This window comes from Oncorhynchus keta, chromosome 8 (assembly GCF_023373465.1).
Source record: "Oncorhynchus keta strain PuntledgeMale-10-30-2019 chromosome 8, Oket_V2, whole genome shotgun sequence".
Classification (NCBI taxonomy): domain Eukaryota; kingdom Metazoa; phylum Chordata; class Actinopteri; order Salmoniformes; family Salmonidae; genus Oncorhynchus; species Oncorhynchus keta.
The window spans coordinates 20,490,833-20,511,230 of record NC_068428.1 but is presented as its reverse complement, the minus strand read 5'-3'; the positions used below and the strand labels follow the sequence as shown (position 1 = coordinate 20,511,230).

Sequence of the window (20,398 nt, the reverse complement as noted above, 5' to 3'; positions counted from 1 at the left end):
CATTTGTTTGCCCTTTGAAGGCATGTTAATAAAACACTTGTTAGACTACACATTCTGTAGATTCTGAGCTCTTAAAAAAACAGTAAATTATTTAAATTCATCACAAGTTGTTTCCAAATGTCTTTCTGGCTCATAAGTAGTTTATTATGGATGGGTCTGAAAACTCACCACCAACCCTTGTTGGACCAGTCTCCTAAAGCACCGTGACAATGCAAGGCAAAATTTCAAATGACCTCCCAAATGCAATTCGGCATTTGGACTGACATTTCTCATTTGCTATGGCTATGACCAATTAGTTCTTACACAAATTGCAGAAATACCACAACACATGTTTACATTAAATTGAGATAATTGTGTGGCTGTAGTTAAATAAAACACATTGTAGCAGACATACATGTCACCAGTGGTGTAAGGTACTTAAGTAAAAATAGTTTAAAGTACTCCTTAAGTACTTTTTGGGGCATCTGTACTTTACTATAAATATATATGGCAACTTCACTACATTCCTAAATAAAATAATCTAATCCACACATTTTAACTGACACAGCAAAGTTCATTACATATTGAATGCTTAGCAGGACAAGAAAATGGTCCAATTCACACACTTATCAAGACAACACATGGTCATCCCCACTGCCTCTGATCTGGTGAACTCACTAAACGCAAATGTTTCTTTTGTAATTGATGTCCGAGTGGCCCCTGGCTATCCATACATTTTAAAAACATGAAAATGGTGCCACCTTTGCTTATTAGAAGGAATTCGAGATGATTTATACTTTTACTTTAGATACTGAAGTAAATTTAGAACCAAATACTTTTACTCAAGTGGTATTTTACAAGGGGACTTACTTTTACTTGAGTAACTATTGATTAAGGTAACTAACTATACATTTTACTGAAGTATGACAATTGGATACTTTTTCCACCACTGCATGTCGCTCTCAACATATGCATAAATCAATGATGAAAATAGAAATAGGCTAGTGACCAGGCAGAATAGTGTGCTGATGAGTATCTATGCATCCTTAAAAAAAAAAAAAAAAAAAACTTTCTAGATGGACTTTTTGATGTCGCTGTGGAAAAATAACGCTCTGTGGTTGCTTCAGATGATAGAGTTAACTGGGTGAGTGGTTTGTGCACTGATTAAAATGACAAGTCAACAGACACTATCTTTAATATCCTTTAAGGCTATGCTACAGTAAAATGACAGATTGTTAACTCTGTCTGTGAACTTGTCATTCGGGTGCTGAGGAAATATTACTGGAAAACCCGAAAGATATTGAATAACATGTTTTCCTAGATCCATTTTCACTCACCAAATTAGTTTTGCGGTTTCTCAAACCCTTTTGCTGGACAGCTAACCTCCTGGAGATTTTCACTCCATCTCCAGTTTTAATTAAACTATTTCTTATCAACTAGCTAATTATTAGAATCAGGTGTGCTAGACTAGGGTTGGAGCAAAAACCACAGGACGGTAGCTCTCCAGCAATAGGGTTGGATTGCCCTGGTCTAGTTCAATCAAATGTGCTACAAACAAATGTTACACTGGAAAAGTAGCCTACATGATAAATACAAAAATTATTATTGACTTGCAAGAACCTTGCCTATCATAAAACCGATGTTTGGTGATGATAATTTAAATAGCTGGGAAACATAATTTTGTCGCAAAATAAATCTCCCAAAGACCTTTAGTAACGTTTATGGAAACATAGTTTCTCGACGGAATTATTCATATGTGACACGTTTCATGGAGTCCGGCATTTTTATCTTCCCCCTCCGCACAGATCGAAATGCAAGCGAATGTGGCATTTTAAGGTTACTGTTCTTACATTATACCAATTAAACGTATCTTATCAGCAGGCGGGAATAGAGTAGGTAGCTAGCTGAGATAATTTAAGAGCATTTTCCTGAAACGATTGCGAGTCGTCACACTGTCAGTAGTACCACGATGCGAGCGTCTTGATTTGACAGCTAGAACCGAGGGTGACGATATTAATCGTTCCTAACTTGCTAACATTTCTTGCTAGCAAAGCTTTATTTTATTTATAGCAAATGCTAAATATTGATTAACAAAGCTAAAGATGTCAGATAGCTTGGCGTTATTGATTGCAAGATAGCTAGCTAACCTTAAAATTCAACGTTTATTTCACTCTATCTATGCTAGTAAGCTAGCTAGCTGTCAGATCATTTCGAAAGCAAAAGTGGCTAAGGTTATCAATATCGCTACCATGAGGGTTTTCGTGACGGACAGAAAGTTATTGCCAGTTACCCTATAAGTAATTTATCTAGCTAGCTAGCTAGAAATGTATCAATAGACCAAGGCAATTATCAAACAAAAAGCTAAATAAGATATCTAAAGAAGTTGATAAGGTCCCAATTTGGCAGAACATGAAGCCGTTAGGGAGAAATTGGATGATAGGACTGGGTGTCGGAGCCACCGCGGGTGTAGGCTTGATTACATTAATAATCTACAAAGAAATTAGTAGAAGAAGATCTCAAACATTATTACTCCACACTAACCCCCCTGAGTATTTGATAGACAGCCCAGATGGAACAGCCCTTCAGATTGAGTCACTTGAACAAGGTAGGTGGTAAACACTGCATGGCATAGCAGCATAATCTGAGATTTATGTCCGTTTGTGTGTGTGTCTAGCTGTCTGTGCGTGTGTAATGAGTATCTTTGCAATGGTGTGTGTCTATACAGCGCCCCCCAGACAACCTAGCTATATTTCTTCTGTCTCTGTTTGTCCCTCCACAGAGGTGGTGGCCCAGCAGCAGGCCCTGGAGGCGGTGGTGCAGGGGTTGTCCCCTGAGCAGGTGGAGCTGAGGAACCAACTGGATGAGGTGCTGACCTGTGTGTCTTCCCTCCGCTTCGAGGTGGCTGAGCTCAGGACTGGCCTGCAGGACATCGCCCAGCAGATTATCCAGGATGTCAAGTGAGTGGTGGTGGCCACATGGGTTCACCAAGTGGACACTGAATCTAGGATATATCAGGTTTTTTGTTCAGTGTCTTTTGTTCAAGACATGTATGTTGAATGTCTCTTTGCTGCTCTGTGCAGGAAGGGTGTTGAGGATAGCCAGAGGGCACGCAGACGCCGCCACATCATCAGCCATCGGGAACGCACCGACTCCATGAGCTCCAGCTCCATCTATTTCTCTGCCAGTCAAGGCGTGTATGGAGGAGAGACCAGCGAGGGAGGGTAAGATCAGCATGGACTGCAATTACTGGGATAAATAGCATTGTAAGAACATGAGCATAGGGCTAATTGTCCACGAGCCACCCACCAAAAAAGGCTTCAGAAAAGGCATTCTGTGACCCAGAAAACAACAGTTTCAACATCATTACATTCCTTCATTTTATGAATAAGAACACTGTGTGGTTCAAACTTGTAAAAGTTGCACATTAAATATTAAAGCAAAGGTACAATTTTGAAATCATAGTGCATTTTGGGTAATTTCCCCTAGCAGCAATGAGGTTGCAGTTGTTACGCACAAAGCAAGGTATGTACCGGATCTGAGGAATCCGAAATAATACAAGATAAAAAGCTATTGAAAGCTACTAAATGGATTTTTCTCAGATGCCAGAACAGCGCTTTATGTAGCTGTCGTGACCTTAAATGTTTTGTGAGCTGTATTATCTAGAAAACGATATGCTGTCTTTAGTTTGGCTAGCAGATAAAATAATGATGTAGCCTAAATACACCTGCCAAAATGTCTTAGATTAACTGAGAACCACTGTATATGGTTAAAACATTTCTTTGTTTTGTGGTTCAACTGGATCAGTGAAGGATCAGTAATGTGTTGCTTGAGCTTATGCAAGGATGAGCACTGATCTCACATAGTTCTGTGAGGCAGTGTGCAACAAAAGTAACCAAGGTGAAACATGGCAATGTCGGAACATTGCTAGGGAAATTACACAAGATGCGCAATGATTTTGCGACATAAAATCTTCACTTTTATTAAACATAACTAATGTGCAACTTTTACAAGTTTGAAACAGTGTTCATATTCATAACATTACCTATGTAATGTTTTTGACGTTTTGTTTCCTGGGTCACAGAACAACACCATTTTTGCGGACTATACTTTTGTAGTGACATTAACTGTCTGCCTATACTGTCTCAGGTACTCCACCGCCAACGCTGAGTCGGACTACACGGATCGGGACACGGATCGGGAGACCGACAAGGAGGCAGAAAGAGAGCCGGAGGAGGATTCCGATGAGGACAAGAGCTGTGCCACGACCATCACTCTACGCCAGGAGGACTCCCAGGAGGAGGGAGAGGAACCACAGGAGGAAGATGAAGATGACGATGAGGAGGAGATGTTGGAGGTGATGGCTGAAGTGCCAAGTGGGGAGTTGGCATTACTCCTGGCCCAGAGTGATATCCTTCATACGGGTGACGCTAGGCTGAAGGCAGAGGGCTTCCATCTGCTCCTTGCCAACAAGCTACAGGTCAGTCCAAATGAAAGGAGTCTGAGAATGTGGATCTTTTGTGGCAAATTTTGTTTTCATGTTGCTGAAGTTAAAATATTTTTTTGTTCAGTCTAGCTCCATGTCATATTTTTTTTTTTGTGATACCAGTATGGCGACAGCAGGGAGTTTCTATGGCGCCTGGCCCGTGCCTACAGTGACATGTATGATTCTACCGAGGACAAGCAGGAGAAGAAGTCTTATGCAGAACAAGGTAAAGAAAACATTTGATTTTGTAGTGAACTCTCACTTTAACATGCACTGTCAGATGGTTTGCTTTTGACCTTTGATCTATTCTCCACAGGTCGGGAAGAAGCAGAGTTTGCACTAAAGAAGAATGGCCTGAATGCGGAATGTCACAAGTGGTGAGTCACTGAAAACCATCAGAGATGTTGTGCTGACCCTTTGCAAAATGGTAAAATATATATTTTTAATCTCTTTCAATACTCCACAGGTTTGCTGTTCTCACAGGCCTTACCTCCCAATATGAGACTATGCATAGCAAACTGAAAAGCAGTCACATTCTAAAGGTGTGTTTTTGTTACTCTATTCAGAATCCTATTGGAATAGTCATCCAAGTCCTCCGTTCATAAAGTGTAATCTATATCAGAAAACAATTGTGAATGTCAAGATCTGCACTTTTCTAAAATGTTGTAAACGATAAACAATGAAAGTGACTTTTGTATGCACTATTCACCCTTCCTTTGTGCTAGGAGCATTTAGACCGAGCGATTGCCCTTAGGGACGATGACCCACTGTGTTTCTACCTTTTGGGGCGCTGGTGTTATGAGGTAAGCTGAACAAGCTTTTTATCCCAATTATCCCATTCTTATCTTGGGACTTGACTGAAAAACAACAGCCATACAACCAGTCCTATGCTTACTAAAACGTGTTTCCTATCCTTTTTCCTCTGTAGGTTTCCACTCTTGGCTGGCTGGAGAGGAAGGCGGCAGCTGCCTTGTATGACAAACCACCAACATCTACTCTCGACGACGCCCTTGGAAACTTCCTCAAGGTACTTAATCAGTTGCCCAAAGCCAAATCGACTGCTAGCCTCTATACAGAAGGGGGAAAAAATCATTTAAATGTTTTGTCAGTTTTATTTTTTTATTCCACCTTGTTTGATTTCAGGCAGAGGAGCTGAACCCAGGATTCTCCAAGACAGTGAGACTTTACATCGCCAAGGTATTGGAAATGCACTTCTGTAGACAAGATCAATTAAACAGTGGATTTCTCCAGTTTTGTAACTAGTGTAAAAGGTAACTTTTTTGATCATCTGATTGTTCTCTTGGTGGTTTTGATTTCTAGTGTCACAAGGAGCTGGGGAATGTGTCAGAGGCCAAAAACTGGGCCCTGTTGGCATTGAAGATGCCTAGTGGCTCCAGTGAGGTAAGCAGACATTCCTTTGAGATGGAGATGAGCACTCACTGTGCACACAGGGTTGACTTTGCTAGGCAGCACTTACCTTTCTTTTCATTCTTTAGGAGGATAGTGCCAAGTTGGAGGCAGAGCTGGGAGCCTTGATTGACAAAGTGACTGAGCTCTCTCTTGACGGTGGGGACAAATAGGGCAGGACACAGCAGTTGCCACTGGATGGCCATTGGCAAACTAGTCCGCTCATCACAGGCCACCCAAGTAGTAGAAACGTCTACCGACAACTGTCTCTCCTCAGTACGCCAAGTAGATATTCAACTTCCTATGTCACTGAATCGATATGGAGTGAGTTATTTATATTGCAGTCACATGACCTCTCAATTGGAGTAAGTACCTTTTTTCAGAATGATCTTTGCCTTTCACTTCACTTACTATGCTATGTTTTCAAAGCACTTTCATCTAACCGGTACTACTGTAATTTAGCATGTTTGTTTCTTGCTAGTGTTGACCAAATGTGTGCATTGTGTGGAGAGTAACTTAGATCGGGACTAATTCCCCTGTACAAACATAAGCCCTACCGTTGTTTAGATGGTGTTGTGATAAATGTTAACAACCTATCCTAAATGTCAAATCAAATTGGATCAAAACATGTCCCCCTTTAGCCTCACAGCTCCTATAGATAGCAAGATTAGTATTATTAAAGATTTAGTGCGTAATGTTTCAATGACCTAAGCACAAGTCCAGTCTTAAGTCCATGTAATAGCTTTTTAGAAGCATGGACCCTTAGGTTGTCTACTTTATTTAATTCCAGAGTTATGCTGCCTTTGATTTGTTTGAGAAAATGTTTACCTTTTGATTATTTATTTGTTTGTTAAAGATAACGTTTACTTGGCATTTATATTCCTCCATTTGCTGGTTTCAATAGGGCAAGTTATTGCTTAACATTCATATACACATTCCTGTAAGTGAGAATGTGTTCAGTCAACTTACCTGGTAAAATAAAGTCCTTTAATCTTTCACTGTGACAGTTGTGAAACTGGCCTGGTTTTGAAAAGCTTTTTATTGTACTGATGCTGATACTATAGGAAGGATTTACTTGCAGTATATTCATGAGGACTTCAGCTAAATGCATCTTTGTTTATTCACTGTCGTATGGTAATCTGTTGCCAAAATTGATCAATTCTATGGTATTTTTTACTGGTCATTTGTCAACTGTCAGAATTCAAATAACTTAGGATGTAGACCAGAGACAGGGTATCCTAATGGTTTTAATACAATGCATCTTATACAGAAAGTATAGTTCTGTAACGATAGGGAAAATGTCGTTTCAAGGGGTCTGTACTTGTATGTTTACTCAAACATCTACTCTTAATAATAGAATAGATCTAATATACAGTGGGAATGTCAAATCCAAACAATGGTTGTAAAGAAGAACACTTGTAGAAAACCAGACATCCTTGAAAAACCGAAGTCACAAAACACATTTCTTAAATAATAAGTCTATATCCTCCAGTGGAGTTAATACAAGAATTATCTTAAGTCTATTGGTTTGGTGAAAAAAATTCCACATTTATGTGAAGCTGAGCTCCCTCTGGTTCTCAGCTTCATAGGGCCATACAGATCTGTATACAGTGTTGGCCTAAGCATGTGCATCACTGAGTTCTTCGGGGCAATGGGCAACACTCCATGCAAAGTAGCCATTATGGCCAGCATCTCCCATATTAGCCCTTACCTCAGGGAAGTGTACACAGCCCAAGAGAGCTGCCATTGTGCAAGTCTACAGTGGCAGGTGAGGGGCATGGCCTCATGAAATGCAACCATGCTCTCACCTCCTGGCATGGTTCCAACTGAGCTCAGTCCTTGGCATCACCCACCCCGTCTGCGTTGATGGCAAACATGGCTTCAGACTCAGGGAGGCAGGGTGAGTCATAGATTTTGCAGATCCTCGTCTCCCCACGGCCTTTCCTCAAGTACAGTCTAAAAACAAGGAGAGGTTTAGCTAAATTGCTCTAGAACACCAGGGGCTTAACAAGTGGGATGCTATGTTAGAAACCATTAGAACGTAACAGATAGGGAGCAGAATGTTTAAAAAAATAAAAATAAAAAAACCCAGTCTTTATTCTGCAACGCCCAATGTGGTCAATGGAGCTACTCACCGTGTAGTGGACGCATGTGCCATGATGTTGCCCCCGATGGGTTTTTTAGGGTCTGCAGAGAACATAGCAGCACCGTCGACCTGGGCCACCACCTGATTGGTTATCACAACGGCAACGCCAAACTGACAAGGCGAGAGAGACTAAGTTTAGCATTATGACTATACTGTGAAGAGAGTTGTGCACACACATAATGGGCCGATAAGGTAGTGTTCAGAACATTACTGACAAATGTATTGTATTAGATCGACACCAGAGTCATGGATAATTAATTCAGCAAACAGACAAAGCCCCTGTAATTCTAACCCTGGCCTTACTTCATCTGCTAGTCTCAGCAGCATTCTCAGGAAGCGTCCCAGGTGGCCTTGCCGTGCAGCGAGCTCCCCCCTCCCTGAGTAGTCTGTCCTGTAGAGGGCCATGGCACTGTCCACTATCAGCATGGCATACCTGAGAGAGAAGGGGCCATATGGTTAGAGATGTATAGTGTTGCAGACTGTGTGACCAGAGGGTAGTGGCCTTATTCCAGATCACTTCAATTCATGTCATAAACAATACTATCAACATGGAAGGAAAACAAGGAATGTGAGAAATAGAAAAACATTTGCAGGATCAGAACCCTCAGGAACAGGGTTAAGGGAGGGATAGATAGATCAAGGGATGGATAGAGGGGAGGTGGATGGATAGGAGAGGGGGTGGATGGATAGGAGGGGTGGATGGAAAGGAGAGGGGGTAGATGGAAAGGAGAGGGGGTGGATGGAAAGGAGAGGGGGTGGATGGAGAGGGGGGTGGATGGAAAGGAGGGGGGTGGATGGAAAGGAGAGGGGGGGGTGGATGGAAAGGAGAGGGGGGTGGATGGAAAGGAGAGGGGGGTGGATGGAAAGGAGAGGGGGGGTGGATGGAAAGGAGAGGGGGTGGATAGGAGGGGGGTGGATGGAAAGGAGAGGGGGTGGATGGATAGGAGAGGGGGTGGATGGATAGGAGAGGGGGTGGATGGATAGGAGAGGGGGGGGTGGATAGGAGAGGGGGTGGATAGGAGAGGGGGTGGATGAATAGGAGAGGGGGTGGATGGATAGGAGAGGGGTGGATGGATAGGAGAGGGGGGTGGATGGATAGGAGAGGGGGGTGGATGAATAGGAGAGGGGGTGGATGAATAGGAGAGGGGTGGATGAATAGGAGAGGGGGTGGATGGATAGGAGAGGAGGGGGTGGATGGATAGGAGAGGGGGGTGGATGGATAGGAGAGGGGGTGGATGGATAGGAGGGGGTGGATGGATAGGAGAGGGGGTGGATGGATAGGAGAGGGGTGGGTGGATGGATAGGAGAGGGGGGGTGGATGGATGGATAGGAGAGGGGGTGGATGGATGGATAGGAGGGGGGTGGAGGATGGATAGGAGGGGTGGATGGAAAGGAGAGGGGTGGATGGAAAGGAGGGTGGATGGAAAGGAGGGGATGGATGGAAAGGAGAGGGGTGGATGGAAAGGAGAGGGGTGGATGGAAAGGAGGGGGTGGATGGAAAGGAGAGGGGGATGGATAGGAGAGGGGGTGGATGGAAAGGAGAGGGGGGTGGATGGAAAGGAGGGGGGGGTGGATGGAAAGGAGGGGAGGGTGGATGGAAAGGAGAGGGGGTGGATGGAAGGAGGGGAGGGGGTGGATGGAAAGGAGAGGGGGTGGATGGAAAGGAGGGTGGATGGAAAGGAGAGGGGGTGGATGGAAAGGAGAGGTGGATGGAAAGGAGGGGAGGGGGTGGATGGAAAGGAGGAGGGGTGGATGGAAAGGAGAGGGGGTGGATGGAAAGGAGAGGGGTGGATGGAAAGGAGGGGTGGATGGAAAGGAGGGGGGTGGATGGAAAGGAGAGGGGGTGGATGGAAAGGAGAAGGGGGTGGATGGAAAGGAGAGGTGGATGGAAAGGAGAGGTGGATGGAAAGGAGGGGAGGGGGTGGATGGAAAGGAGGGGGGTGGATGGATAGGAGGGGTGGAAGGAAAGGAGGGGGGTGGATGGAAAGGAGAGGGGGTGGATGGAAAGGAGAGGGGGTGGATGGAAAGGAGAGGGGGTGGATGGAAAGGAGAGGGGGGTGGATGGAAAGGAGAGGGGGGATGGATGGAAAGGAGAGGGGGGTGAATGGAAAGGAGAGGGTGAATGGAGAGGGGGTGGATGGATAGGAGGGGGTGGATGGATAGGAGGGTGGATGGATGGAAAGGAGAGGGGGTGAATGGAAAGGAGAGAGGGGGTGAATGGAGAGGGGGGTGGATGGATAGGAGAGGGGGGTGGATGAATAGGAGAGGGGGGTGGATGAATAGGAGAGGGGGGTGGATGGATAGAGAGGTGGATGGATAGGAGAGGGGGTGGATGGATAGGAGAGGGGGGTGGATGGATAGGAGAGGGGGTGGATGGATAGGAGAGGGGGTGGATGGATAGGAGGGGGTGGATGGATAGGAGGGGGTGGATGGATAGGAGAGGGGGGTGGATGGATAGGAGAGGGGTGGATGGATAGGAGAGGGGGGTGGATGGATAGGAGAGGGGGTGGATGGATAGGAGAGGGGGTGGATGGATAGGAGAGGGGGGTGGATGGATAGGAGAGGGGGGTGTATGGATAGGAGAGGGGGTGGATGGATAGGAGAGGGGGTGGATGGATAGGAGAGGGGGGTGGATGGATGGATGGATAAGAGAGGGGGGTGGATGGATAAGAGAGGGGGGGATGGATGGATAGGACAGGGGGGGATGGATGGATAGGACAGGGGGATGGATGGATAGGAGAGGGGATGGATGGATGGATAGGAGATGGATGGATAAATAGGAGAGGGGGGTGGATAGGAGAGGGGGTGGATAGGAGAGGGGGTGGATAGAGAGGGGGTGGATAGGAGAGGGGGGTGGATAGGAGAGGGGGTGGATAGGAGAGGGGGTGGATAGGAGAGGGGGTGGATAGGAGAGGGGGTGGATAGGAGAGGGGGGAATAGGAGAGGAGGGGGTGGATGGGGTCTGACCTAGACTCTGCCATCATGGCTGAGGCCTGGTAAAGCAGCTGGGTCTGGTGGTCTGTGTTAAAGGCCCTAGCGTAGGCTACGTTGTCCAGAACATCACTCCCAACAAGTCCATACCTAATAAAAAAAACAGTACATTCTAGTGTGGTACAGTTTTTTGAAGGAAGTACTGCATGTACTATGGTAACTCTGAACAGACAGAAATTGATGTGCGTTATTCCTGTAGTGGAATAGTGTTGCTCCAAATTTCACTCAGTGTCAGTGTCATATAACCCAGTAGTTACTTCATTGTTATTGTGTTGGTCCATGAGAGAACTCACCTCTCTGCTACAGCCAGTAACCTCTCTGGTCTGAAGGTCCCCTCAGTGTCAATGTACATGGCTTTGCCCTCTCCACCACCCTGGTCAATGGGCAACTGAGTTGGGGGAAAACATTACAGAACAAGAACACAAACAATGTTCTGAGAGTGCTATTGTCATAAGATGTCAGCAGATGTGATAGGAGTATACAGCCAAGTCTACCTTTGTTAGTGCTAAATAATGTCATCGTGGCAAGTACCTGACAGGTGACTGCAAGGGTGTGGCACAGTTGCGTCTTTCCTGTTCGGAACTCTCCAAACATCTCTGTGATGGAGCCCGTCTCTATCCCACCTGAGAGAGTGATAAAGCCTTTCATACCCATGATAGTGACAAATAAAAATGGGCAAGTGGAAAAACAGATTCATGACTAAGGTTCTAAGTAAAGAGACTCCATCCTCACCCTGTAACAGCTTGTCCAGCTCTTTGGACCCAGTTGAGATCTGGATGATTTCAGCTCTGCGTTGGTGGAACTCTGTTGCTGTGGTGAAGCCCATGGGCACTAGTTTGGCAGCTTCAGCCTGAAGGAGTTACCATAGAGGTATAGGAACATCATTCAGTCATAATAGCAGGCCTAATATCAGCTGTGGGCAACCCAAAATGAGCAGAAAATAACTCAAGAGATTGGTAAATTAAGGTGACCTAACCAGGACTTTGTCTGCTTTGGCCTCACTGATCCCCTTGATGTTGAGCAGCTCCTTCTTGGGGGCATAGGCCACTGCCTCAATGGTGTGGAACCCTGCATCCTCCAGTTTCTTTAGGTCACTGGCACTGATGCCACATTGCTGAGTGGGACATTGCAAATTACACTACAATCATGCATTTGACGTGTAGACATTTTAATATTGATTGTCAGTTCTGCCTAGTACAGAGAATATCCTCAGTCAATATCAGCCAAACACACATCTAATACTGTACCCAGATAAATGAGTATGGGCATAAATGCTCCAAAACCTACCTCAAGTCTGCTCAGTGGCTGTGGTCCAAAGCTCTCCTCCTCTACCTCTGCCTCTACCCTGGCCTCGCTTCTCATAGCCATCTTTTTTTTTTATGGACAGGCGAGGTATGTCTGTTAAGGTCATAAAATAAAGTTGTTTTCACAGAGGGTGAAACTGAAAGGTATATAACGTTAGTCGTTTCCTTCTGTGTTAGTTACTGAGACACACTCAAATGCTATTAAACTTGATCAAGATAGGGTTGTTTTCTTGTTGGAATGGAATCCAAAATTATTCTAGTTAGCTAGTTTACACAACTGGAAATTGCAACTGACTTGCTAACATCGTCAAGTTGTTGATGACTTTCGCATCTTGTTATCACATAAAATAATTTACTTGAACATATAAGACTTACCTAGATAGTAAAAACACCTAACGTTAAATACTGAACAGTCTTTGAATATGACCGATATTGTGTTATGAAACGTAGCTATCTTACGCTATTTGTTCAGCTGAGCCAACAATGAAATGGTCTGTGACATTGCTTTCGTGTACTTCACTAAGGCTGAGGTATCCACATTTCACTCAAAATAGTCGCTAGCTTATGTTAATTTAAAGTGATGAATAGGATGTCCAATGTTACAATAACAGCGTCCACTTACCACCAGTTTCTCCTGATTTCCTTGAACAAAAATCTCCCGCTCGTAACTCAATTTAGCTATTGAACGTGCCACGTAAATACGCTGTCCTTTAACTCGAGGGTTGGGGTTTCACTAGTAACCACAGCCACAAAGTTGGTCAAAACAACATTCGCTCTTTGGTCTTAATTCCAGGTTTACGCGTAAGGCTAGAAATATGTGATTATGGTTAGGGTCAAAATCACATCTTGAGAAGAGAAACTAGAAATATGCGGGGTTTATGACTTTGTGTATGTGGTAACTAGTGACGTCCATAGCGCTGGGATTCTTCTTCATCTCTAATATAATAGTGGGCCGCAAACAAACGTTAAGAGGTGCATGCCGCCACCTACTGTACCCGGGTGTAAAGTCAATCACAGATCACAGATATAAGAATTGAACGAAACATGAAATGTCCAATGCAGCCTTTTTATGACAAAATCAAATAATTTCTGGGTAACAATTAAGTGTGATTGTTTTTCAATTAAAATAGTCAAATAGAAACAAAAATAGCTTCTGCACAAAGACATATTTCTCAACAAAGAATTTTGCTAGGACTGTCTAGGAGTGGTCTGAGTGGGGAGGGGGAAACTGAAAACTAGCTGTTATTGACAGTGAGGTTTGGAACTCTCTTTCTTATAGACCTATTAACTAATTTACTGCCTGGTAATGTCACCAGGCAGACCAAAACCCCACCAAAACAGGCTGAAATTTCAGGTGGTCCTTTCAAACAGCTCTTACACTAAAGGGGCATTATCATCATTTTCACGCTTTCTCAGTATTATTCCAACCTCATTCTGTAGAAATATATATAAAACACAGGAAAATTGCATTGTTGACTGCACTGGGCCTTTAAGAAAACTTAACCCTCCTACTCCTACCCGATCCTGCACTACTAAGAAAATAAAAAAGAGCCCTACGAACTTCTAACAAACCCTTCCAACCCCATCCAACCTCAATAACCCTACACATGAATCTTTCCCTCTCTTCCACATACAACAATACAATAGCACATGCTCCATAGTTTCATCAACCATATACGCCGGCCGTACAGAAACCATTCACATGCTTGCCAACCAAATGTAATGACACTTTAAATGTACAATGTCCTAGGTGCAACCGAGCAAACACCACCTCTTCCTTCCTAAACTGACCTTTGAATCTTGGTCCACCAACCTTTCTTTGGAGGGCATATAAATGCCGGCCTTTGGCTCGGAGTCCCAACTCTTCTGCCACACAAAATGGCTCTGATCTTACATTTGGCCTCACCTCTACCCAATGGAGCACGGATATCAATTTTAATTTGTGTTAAAGGCCATTGGCTATATATTTTAGCAACAAGATATAAGATAAACAGAGTAGCAGCAACTTGTATGTGAGTGAGTGTGTGTGTATGTAGAGTCAGTATAAATGTATGTGCATATTATGTGTGAATGAGAAGATGGAGTGTGTGTGTGAGTGTGTAGGACCCTGTGATTGTGCATAGAGACAGTGCAAAAATAAAGATACAAGGTTAACTCAAATAGTCTGTGTAGCTATTTTGTTAGCTATTAAGCAGTGGTATAGTTTGGGGTTAGAAGCTATTCAAAAGCATGTTAGTGTCAGACTTGATGCAGCGGTACCGCTTGCCGTGCGGAAGCAGAGAGAATAGTCTATGGCTTTAACGATTTTCCGGGCCTTCCTTCCACCCTGCCTGATATACACTATACACAAAGGTATGTGGACACCCCTTCAAATGAGTGGATTCTGCTATTTCAGCCACACCCGTTGCTGACAGGTATATAAAATTGAGCACACAGCCATACAATCTCCATAGACAAACATTGGCAGAATTGCCTTACTGAAGAGCTCAGTGACTTTCAACTTGGCACCGTCATAGGATGTCACCTTTCCAACAAGTCAGTATGTCACATTTCTGCCCTGCTAGAGCTGCCCCAGTCAACTGTAAGTGCTGTTAGTGTGAAGTGGAGACATCTAGTAGAAGCAACAACGGCTCAGCCACGAAGTGGTAGGCCACACAAGCTCACGGAATGGGACCACCGAGTGCTGAAGCGTGTAAAAAACATCTGTCCGTTGTTGCAACACTCATACCGAGTTCCAAACTGCCTCTGGAAGCAATGTAAGCAAAATAACTGTTTGTTGCGAGTTTCATGAAATGGGTTTCCATGACCAAGCAGCTGCACAGAAGCATAAGAGCACCATGCGCAATGCCAAGCGTCGGCTAGAGTGGTGTAAAACTTGCTGCCATTGGAGTGATGAATCAAGCTCCACCATCTGGCAGTCTGACGGACAAATCTGGGTTTGGCGGATGCCAGGAGAACGCTACCTGCCCCAATGCATAGTGCCAACTGTAAAGTTTGGTGGAGGAGGAATAATTCTAGGCCCCTTAGTTCCAGTGAAGGGAAATCTTAATGCTACAGCATACAATTACTTTTTTAAATTATAATTATTTTACCTTTATTTAACTAGGCAAGTCAGTTAAGAACAAATTCTTATTTTCAATGACGGCCTAGGAACAGTGGGTTAACTGCCTGTTCAGGAGCTGAAGGACAGATTCTGTACCTTGTCAGCTCAGGTATTTGAACATGAAACCTTTCGGTTACTAGTCCAACACTCTAACCACTAGGCTACCCTGCTGGCCCAAAACATTCTAGACTATTCTGTGCTTCCAACTTTGTGGCAACAGTTTGGGGAAGGCCCTTTCCTGTTTCAGCATGACAATGCCCCCGTGCACATAGCGAGATCCATACAGAAATGGTTTGTCGAGATTGGTGTGGAAGAACTTGACTGGCTTGCAGAGTCCTGACCTCAACTCCAACGGGGTTGAGAACGCCGACTGCGAGCCAGGCCTAATCACCTAACATCAGTGCCCGACCTACTAATGGTCTTGTGGCTGAATGGAAGCAAGTCCCTGCAGAAATGTTCCAACATCTAGTGGAAACCCTTTCCAGAAGAGTGGAGGCTGTTATAGCAGCAAAGGGGGGACCAACTCCATATTAATGCTCATGATTTTGGAATGAGATGTTTGATGAGCAGGTGTCCACATACTTCTGGTCATGTAGTGTAGATGTCCTGGATGGCAGGGAGCTTGGCCCCAGTGATGTACTGGGCTGTCCGCACCACCATCTGTAGAGCCATGCGATCGAGGAAGCTGCTATTACCATACCAGGCAGTGATGTAGCCAGTCAATTGTAGAGCTGTAGAACCTTTTTGAGGATTTGAAGGCCCATGCCAAACTCCTCATGAGGAAGAGGCGCTATCACGCCTTCTTCAAGACTGCGTGTGTTTGGACTATTTTAAGTCTAGAGTGATTTTGACACAGAGGACCTTGAAGCTCTCAACCTGCTCCACTGCAGCCCCATCAATGTGGATGGGAGAGCTCGCCTCCAATTTGCTTCACTGCCCCCTTATGTCATGCAATAAAATGCAAATTAATTACTTAAAAATCATACAATCTGATTTTCTGGATTTTTGTTTTAGATTCTGTGTCTCACAGTTGAAGTGTACCTATGCTAAAAATTACAGACCTCTACATGCTTTGTAAGTAGGGAAACTTGCAAAATCGGCAGTGTATCAAATACTTGTTCTCCCCACTGTTGGTGCCTTACTAATGCAGACGCTTTCAACACCTAACTGAAATGTAATCCCACCACGTGCACTCTGCTCTGAGGGAGGAACCATCTGCAGGGTCCCACTCACACTGGATAAAATGTTTCCTCGCACTGAAAGGGTCATGAAGCCCCATCTTGATATTGTCAGACTCAATAACACCGGTCTGATTTCTTGTCATATCCATATAATCTGAATCCAAAAGACTGATGTTGATCGGTTTTGTGACCCACTCCAACAAAATAATTGCCCTTTTCTCTATTGAAATTTTGAAATCCTAGCCAAAGTCTCATTCCCATTGGCAGAATGACAAACATTTTCCCATATCTGTGCAGTGAGAGCTTGAGTCATTTCCATACCATTGCCATCTTCCCCGAGAAGTGTTTTAGTTGAATCCAACGTGCTGACAGATCTTCCTTTACCACCTCGGAGTGAAGGCGTTGCGACACCAAAACATCTGGCGTCAATGACCCCAGTTTGGCTCCTTGTGATTTCCATGTCATCGGTACTAAGTTCTGCTCTATCCTGGCTCTCCTCAAACCTCTCCGTTTGGTGTTTTGTTATGGGGAACAATCTGCCAGTGGTCTCATCTGTCATGTTCAGACAATTTCTATGATCTATAGACACAGTGAGAGATTTGGTCATGTCGATACCAGTCATCCTCTGATAGATGACTGGCTCTGTTGGATGCTGACATGAAGGAAATACTTTTCCATGTAGGGTTTTGCATGATATTGACCACATTGAGGCTTTTGGTGTTGATGGCAACAGTTTGACTTCTAGTTATTTCCATGTCATCAGGATCCAATATGGCTACAGAAACACTGAACCCTCTGACTTTTCCCTGATGCAGAGCCCTCTCCACACTGTGAGCATCGTCTGAGAACATGGCAGTTTCCATAGAGGATGGCACTAAGGATAGACCCAGGTCAAACTCGGTATTGGGTTTGCTAAGAGAAGGCCTCTCCATCACACAAGAATTGGAATCAATAACAACAGTTAGGCTTTTTGTGATTTCCATGTCATCTGGATCAGAGGATGCAGGTTCCCATACATTACAACTTCTCTGTCCTAAAGTCATCTCCATGTTGGTAGTTCGATCAGAATGAAGGGACATCTCTGTGACGACCCTCCCACTCTGTCTGCCGTATTCTCTCTTTGTTCTTGTTTCCTTATTAGGATGCCGGTGGGCGGAGTTGGGAGGGTCGTCAGCTACATGGGAAACACCTGGGCCAGGTGTCTCCCAGGATAAATAGACCTCTTCCACATTCATGGAGGAGACTCTCTCCATGCAGACACCTTTTGTAGATTGTGTTGTGGTTCTTGGTGGCCTTTTGTTTGTTTGCTTGCTTTGGCACCTTTCATCACCCTGCATTATCACATTCATGCATGCAAAACACTCACTTACACTACTGATTACACACACCATTGTATATTATACTTAGTTGCTTTAGTTAATAAATATATATTTTGCTACTCCTTGTCTCCACGTTGTTGTCTCCCTTTGTTACGGGCTTTGAGCCGGTTCGTGACACATCTCTGTTGTGGGGAACAAGCAACTGGAGTGGCTCATTGGTCACTGTATGGCTGTTGGCCACAATATTTCTAGTGAGGGCCTCGGTCATATCCATACCATTACAGTCTTCTGTAACAAAAACCTCTCTGAGAGAATTTCATGCAGGATAAACTGTGGTTTGTATTCCCCAGTAAGGGGATTTCGATTAGGCCTACACTTTTGTAATCAAAGGCAACTGTTTGACATCTTGTCATCTCTATGTCATTCCAGTTTGGGCATGAGGTGATATGAAATGTCTGTTGATTTGGCTCAAAGGAGATTCTGTTTTTCTTGGGAAACATCCAGGGTAATGATTCACCTTTCTTGGTCAGAGCACACACATTCTCCTGGAGAGGTACATTGAGAGCTGCAGTCATCTCCATACCATGGTCATCATCTGAGAAGATCTGGGTTGAATTGGGATCTGATGTGAAGACCACACTAATGCTTTCAATGTTCTGAAGGGGATTTGGGCCTATCATCCCAATGGCTTTGAAGTCAATGGCAAAAGTTTGGCACCAGGTCAACTCCATTCAGTAGAGCCAGATACCTGGCTGAAAGTGCTTCCCCTAAGCCAGTGTTCTTCAGACCTTACAGTTTGTAGACACTGAAATACTCCTTTGCCATCTATCAAAGTTGTATGGCTTTTTGTCAGATCCAACTGATCCTGTTCAGTTTGCATCGTAGATGTATTCATGAACTGTGGACCTTGCCTTTTAGGGCTAACTGAGGCCACTGTACGGTCTCTCCACGTTGTCGACAAAGCTGGAACCTGATTCTCTTTATCAACTCTAGACGTGCGCATTGAGCGCAGCATGGAAACATTTGTTGTCCGTTTTTTCTGGAGGGGATACAGCTCTGTGGAATGCCATTGTAGTTGAGGATTTGGGAGTTGGATTGCCCCTGGGGCCACATGATTTTGTTCTGGATCTATATCTCTGACTGAGGTGGAAGTGTTTTCAAAGAGGGCACAATTCTCTATTGAGTCCTGGGAACACAGTCTCACTTTTCTTAATTGAAAAAGTAAAATCCACGTTGCCATAGTTAGATATATTTACATTGCTTTCATGTGGCAGAACAATAGATGATTCTGAATCATTGGCGATGAGTATTGTGTGACTGTGAGTCATATCCATAAATGCTGTCTCCTCTCCTGTGAACATAATCATTTTCTCCCCATCATCATCCTGGTTGAACATTACATTTTCCTATTAGGGGAAGCATAAATTACTTTAGTGTCTCATTAATAGCTAAATCCACTACTACAAAGATTAACACAGTACGTAGCGCACTTGCATGGTACATTTTTTGGGGGGCAATAGTTAATACTATTCATATGATTCATGAATTTGTAAGTACCTACAGTACCAGTCAAATGTTTGGACACAGCTACTCATTCAAGGGTTTCTCTTATTTTTTACTATTTTCTACATTGTAGAATAATAGTGAAGACATCAAAACTATGAAATAACACATGGAATCATGTAGTAACCAAAAAAAAGTGTTAAACAAATCCAAATATATTTTATATTCTTTAATCCATTGCCTTGATGAAAGCTTTGCACACGCTTGGCATTATTTCAACCAGTTTTGAGGTAATCAGCTGGAATGCATTTCATTTAACACGTGTGCCTTGTTAAAAGTTCATTTGTGGATTTCTTACCTTCTTAATGCATTGGAGCCAATCAGTTGTGTAGTGACAAGGTAGGGGTGGTATAAAGAAGACAGCCCTATTTGGTAAAAGACTATGTGACCCGTTTCAGGAAACTACGCGTTTGTCACGATTCACTATTTCACAGGAGTGCCGTTTGAACGCAAATCGTTTTTTGGCAGAAAGGCCTTCTCAAACATGTGAACGAATACAATTGCAAAATTACAAGCCTAGTTGGTTAAGCCACAGAAAAAAACAGCAACATTCCCACTAGGAATGATTGGCTGAGATAATGAGTGGGCTGGACATGCCGAGAGATGAGTTTGGATTGGTTTGCCATATAACATATAACTATTTGAACTATTTGGTCAGTATGTTTTGGTAATCGTATCTAACGCAGGTTTTTTATTTTATTTTTATGTATCGCGTAGTAAAAATGCATACATTTTACTCTCCACTTTTTGGAGGACCAAGTTAAGTGGAATTTAACAATTGTTGATAGACATTTGTTAGCTACCTGCAGATTCATGCACGGTAGTAACGTCATGAGTTATGATGTTCATTGTTTAGCTAGTTTGCTACATGTCTTAACAAAAGACTCCATCCACTATGCAAGTAAACATTTCGGGTGCGTTC

General features: G+C 43.8%; 2 protein-coding genes across 3 annotated transcripts; one reads left to right on the top strand and one right to left on the bottom strand.

Annotated features, from left to right (window-relative positions):
* Positions 1 to 1,533: 1,533 nt before the first annotated feature.
* On the top strand, positions 1,534 to 6,873 carry rmdn3 (regulator of microtubule dynamics 3). The gene is made up of 12 exons (XM_035775034.2): positions 1,534 to 2,584; positions 2,759 to 2,936; positions 3,060 to 3,200; positions 4,126 to 4,456; positions 4,586 to 4,688; positions 4,779 to 4,839; positions 4,929 to 5,004; positions 5,188 to 5,265; positions 5,391 to 5,489; positions 5,606 to 5,659; positions 5,783 to 5,863; positions 5,959 to 6,873. Exons 1-12 carry the CDS (start codon positions 2,389 to 2,391, stop codon positions 6,040 to 6,042), a joined length of 1,482 nt encoding a protein of 493 aa, XP_035630927.1. The 5' UTR covers positions 1,534 to 2,388; the 3' UTR covers positions 6,043 to 6,873.
* Positions 6,874 to 7,096: 223 nt separating this feature from the next.
* Positions 7,097 to 19,976, bottom strand: LOC118386975 (DNA repair protein RAD51 homolog 1). Of its 2 annotated transcripts, none has more exons than XM_052523771.1 (10): positions 19,775 to 19,976; positions 12,294 to 12,404; positions 11,983 to 12,120; positions 11,739 to 11,856; positions 11,538 to 11,629; positions 11,300 to 11,394; positions 10,983 to 11,096; positions 8,319 to 8,448; positions 8,005 to 8,126; positions 7,097 to 7,825 (listed from the first exon to the last, which is right to left on the bottom strand). In XM_052523771.1, exons 2-10 carry the CDS (start codon positions 12,372 to 12,374, stop codon positions 7,702 to 7,704), a joined length of 1,014 nt encoding a protein of 337 aa, XP_052379731.1. In that variant the 5' UTR covers positions 12,375 to 12,404; positions 19,775 to 19,976; the 3' UTR covers positions 7,097 to 7,701. The 2 variants fall into 2 exon arrangements, with proteins under 2 accessions (XP_052379731.1, XP_052379730.1); XM_052523770.1 differs by lacking the exon at positions 19,775 to 19,976 and adding an exon at positions 12,933 to 13,244.
* Between the last annotated feature and the right edge of the window lie 422 nt (positions 19,977 to 20,398).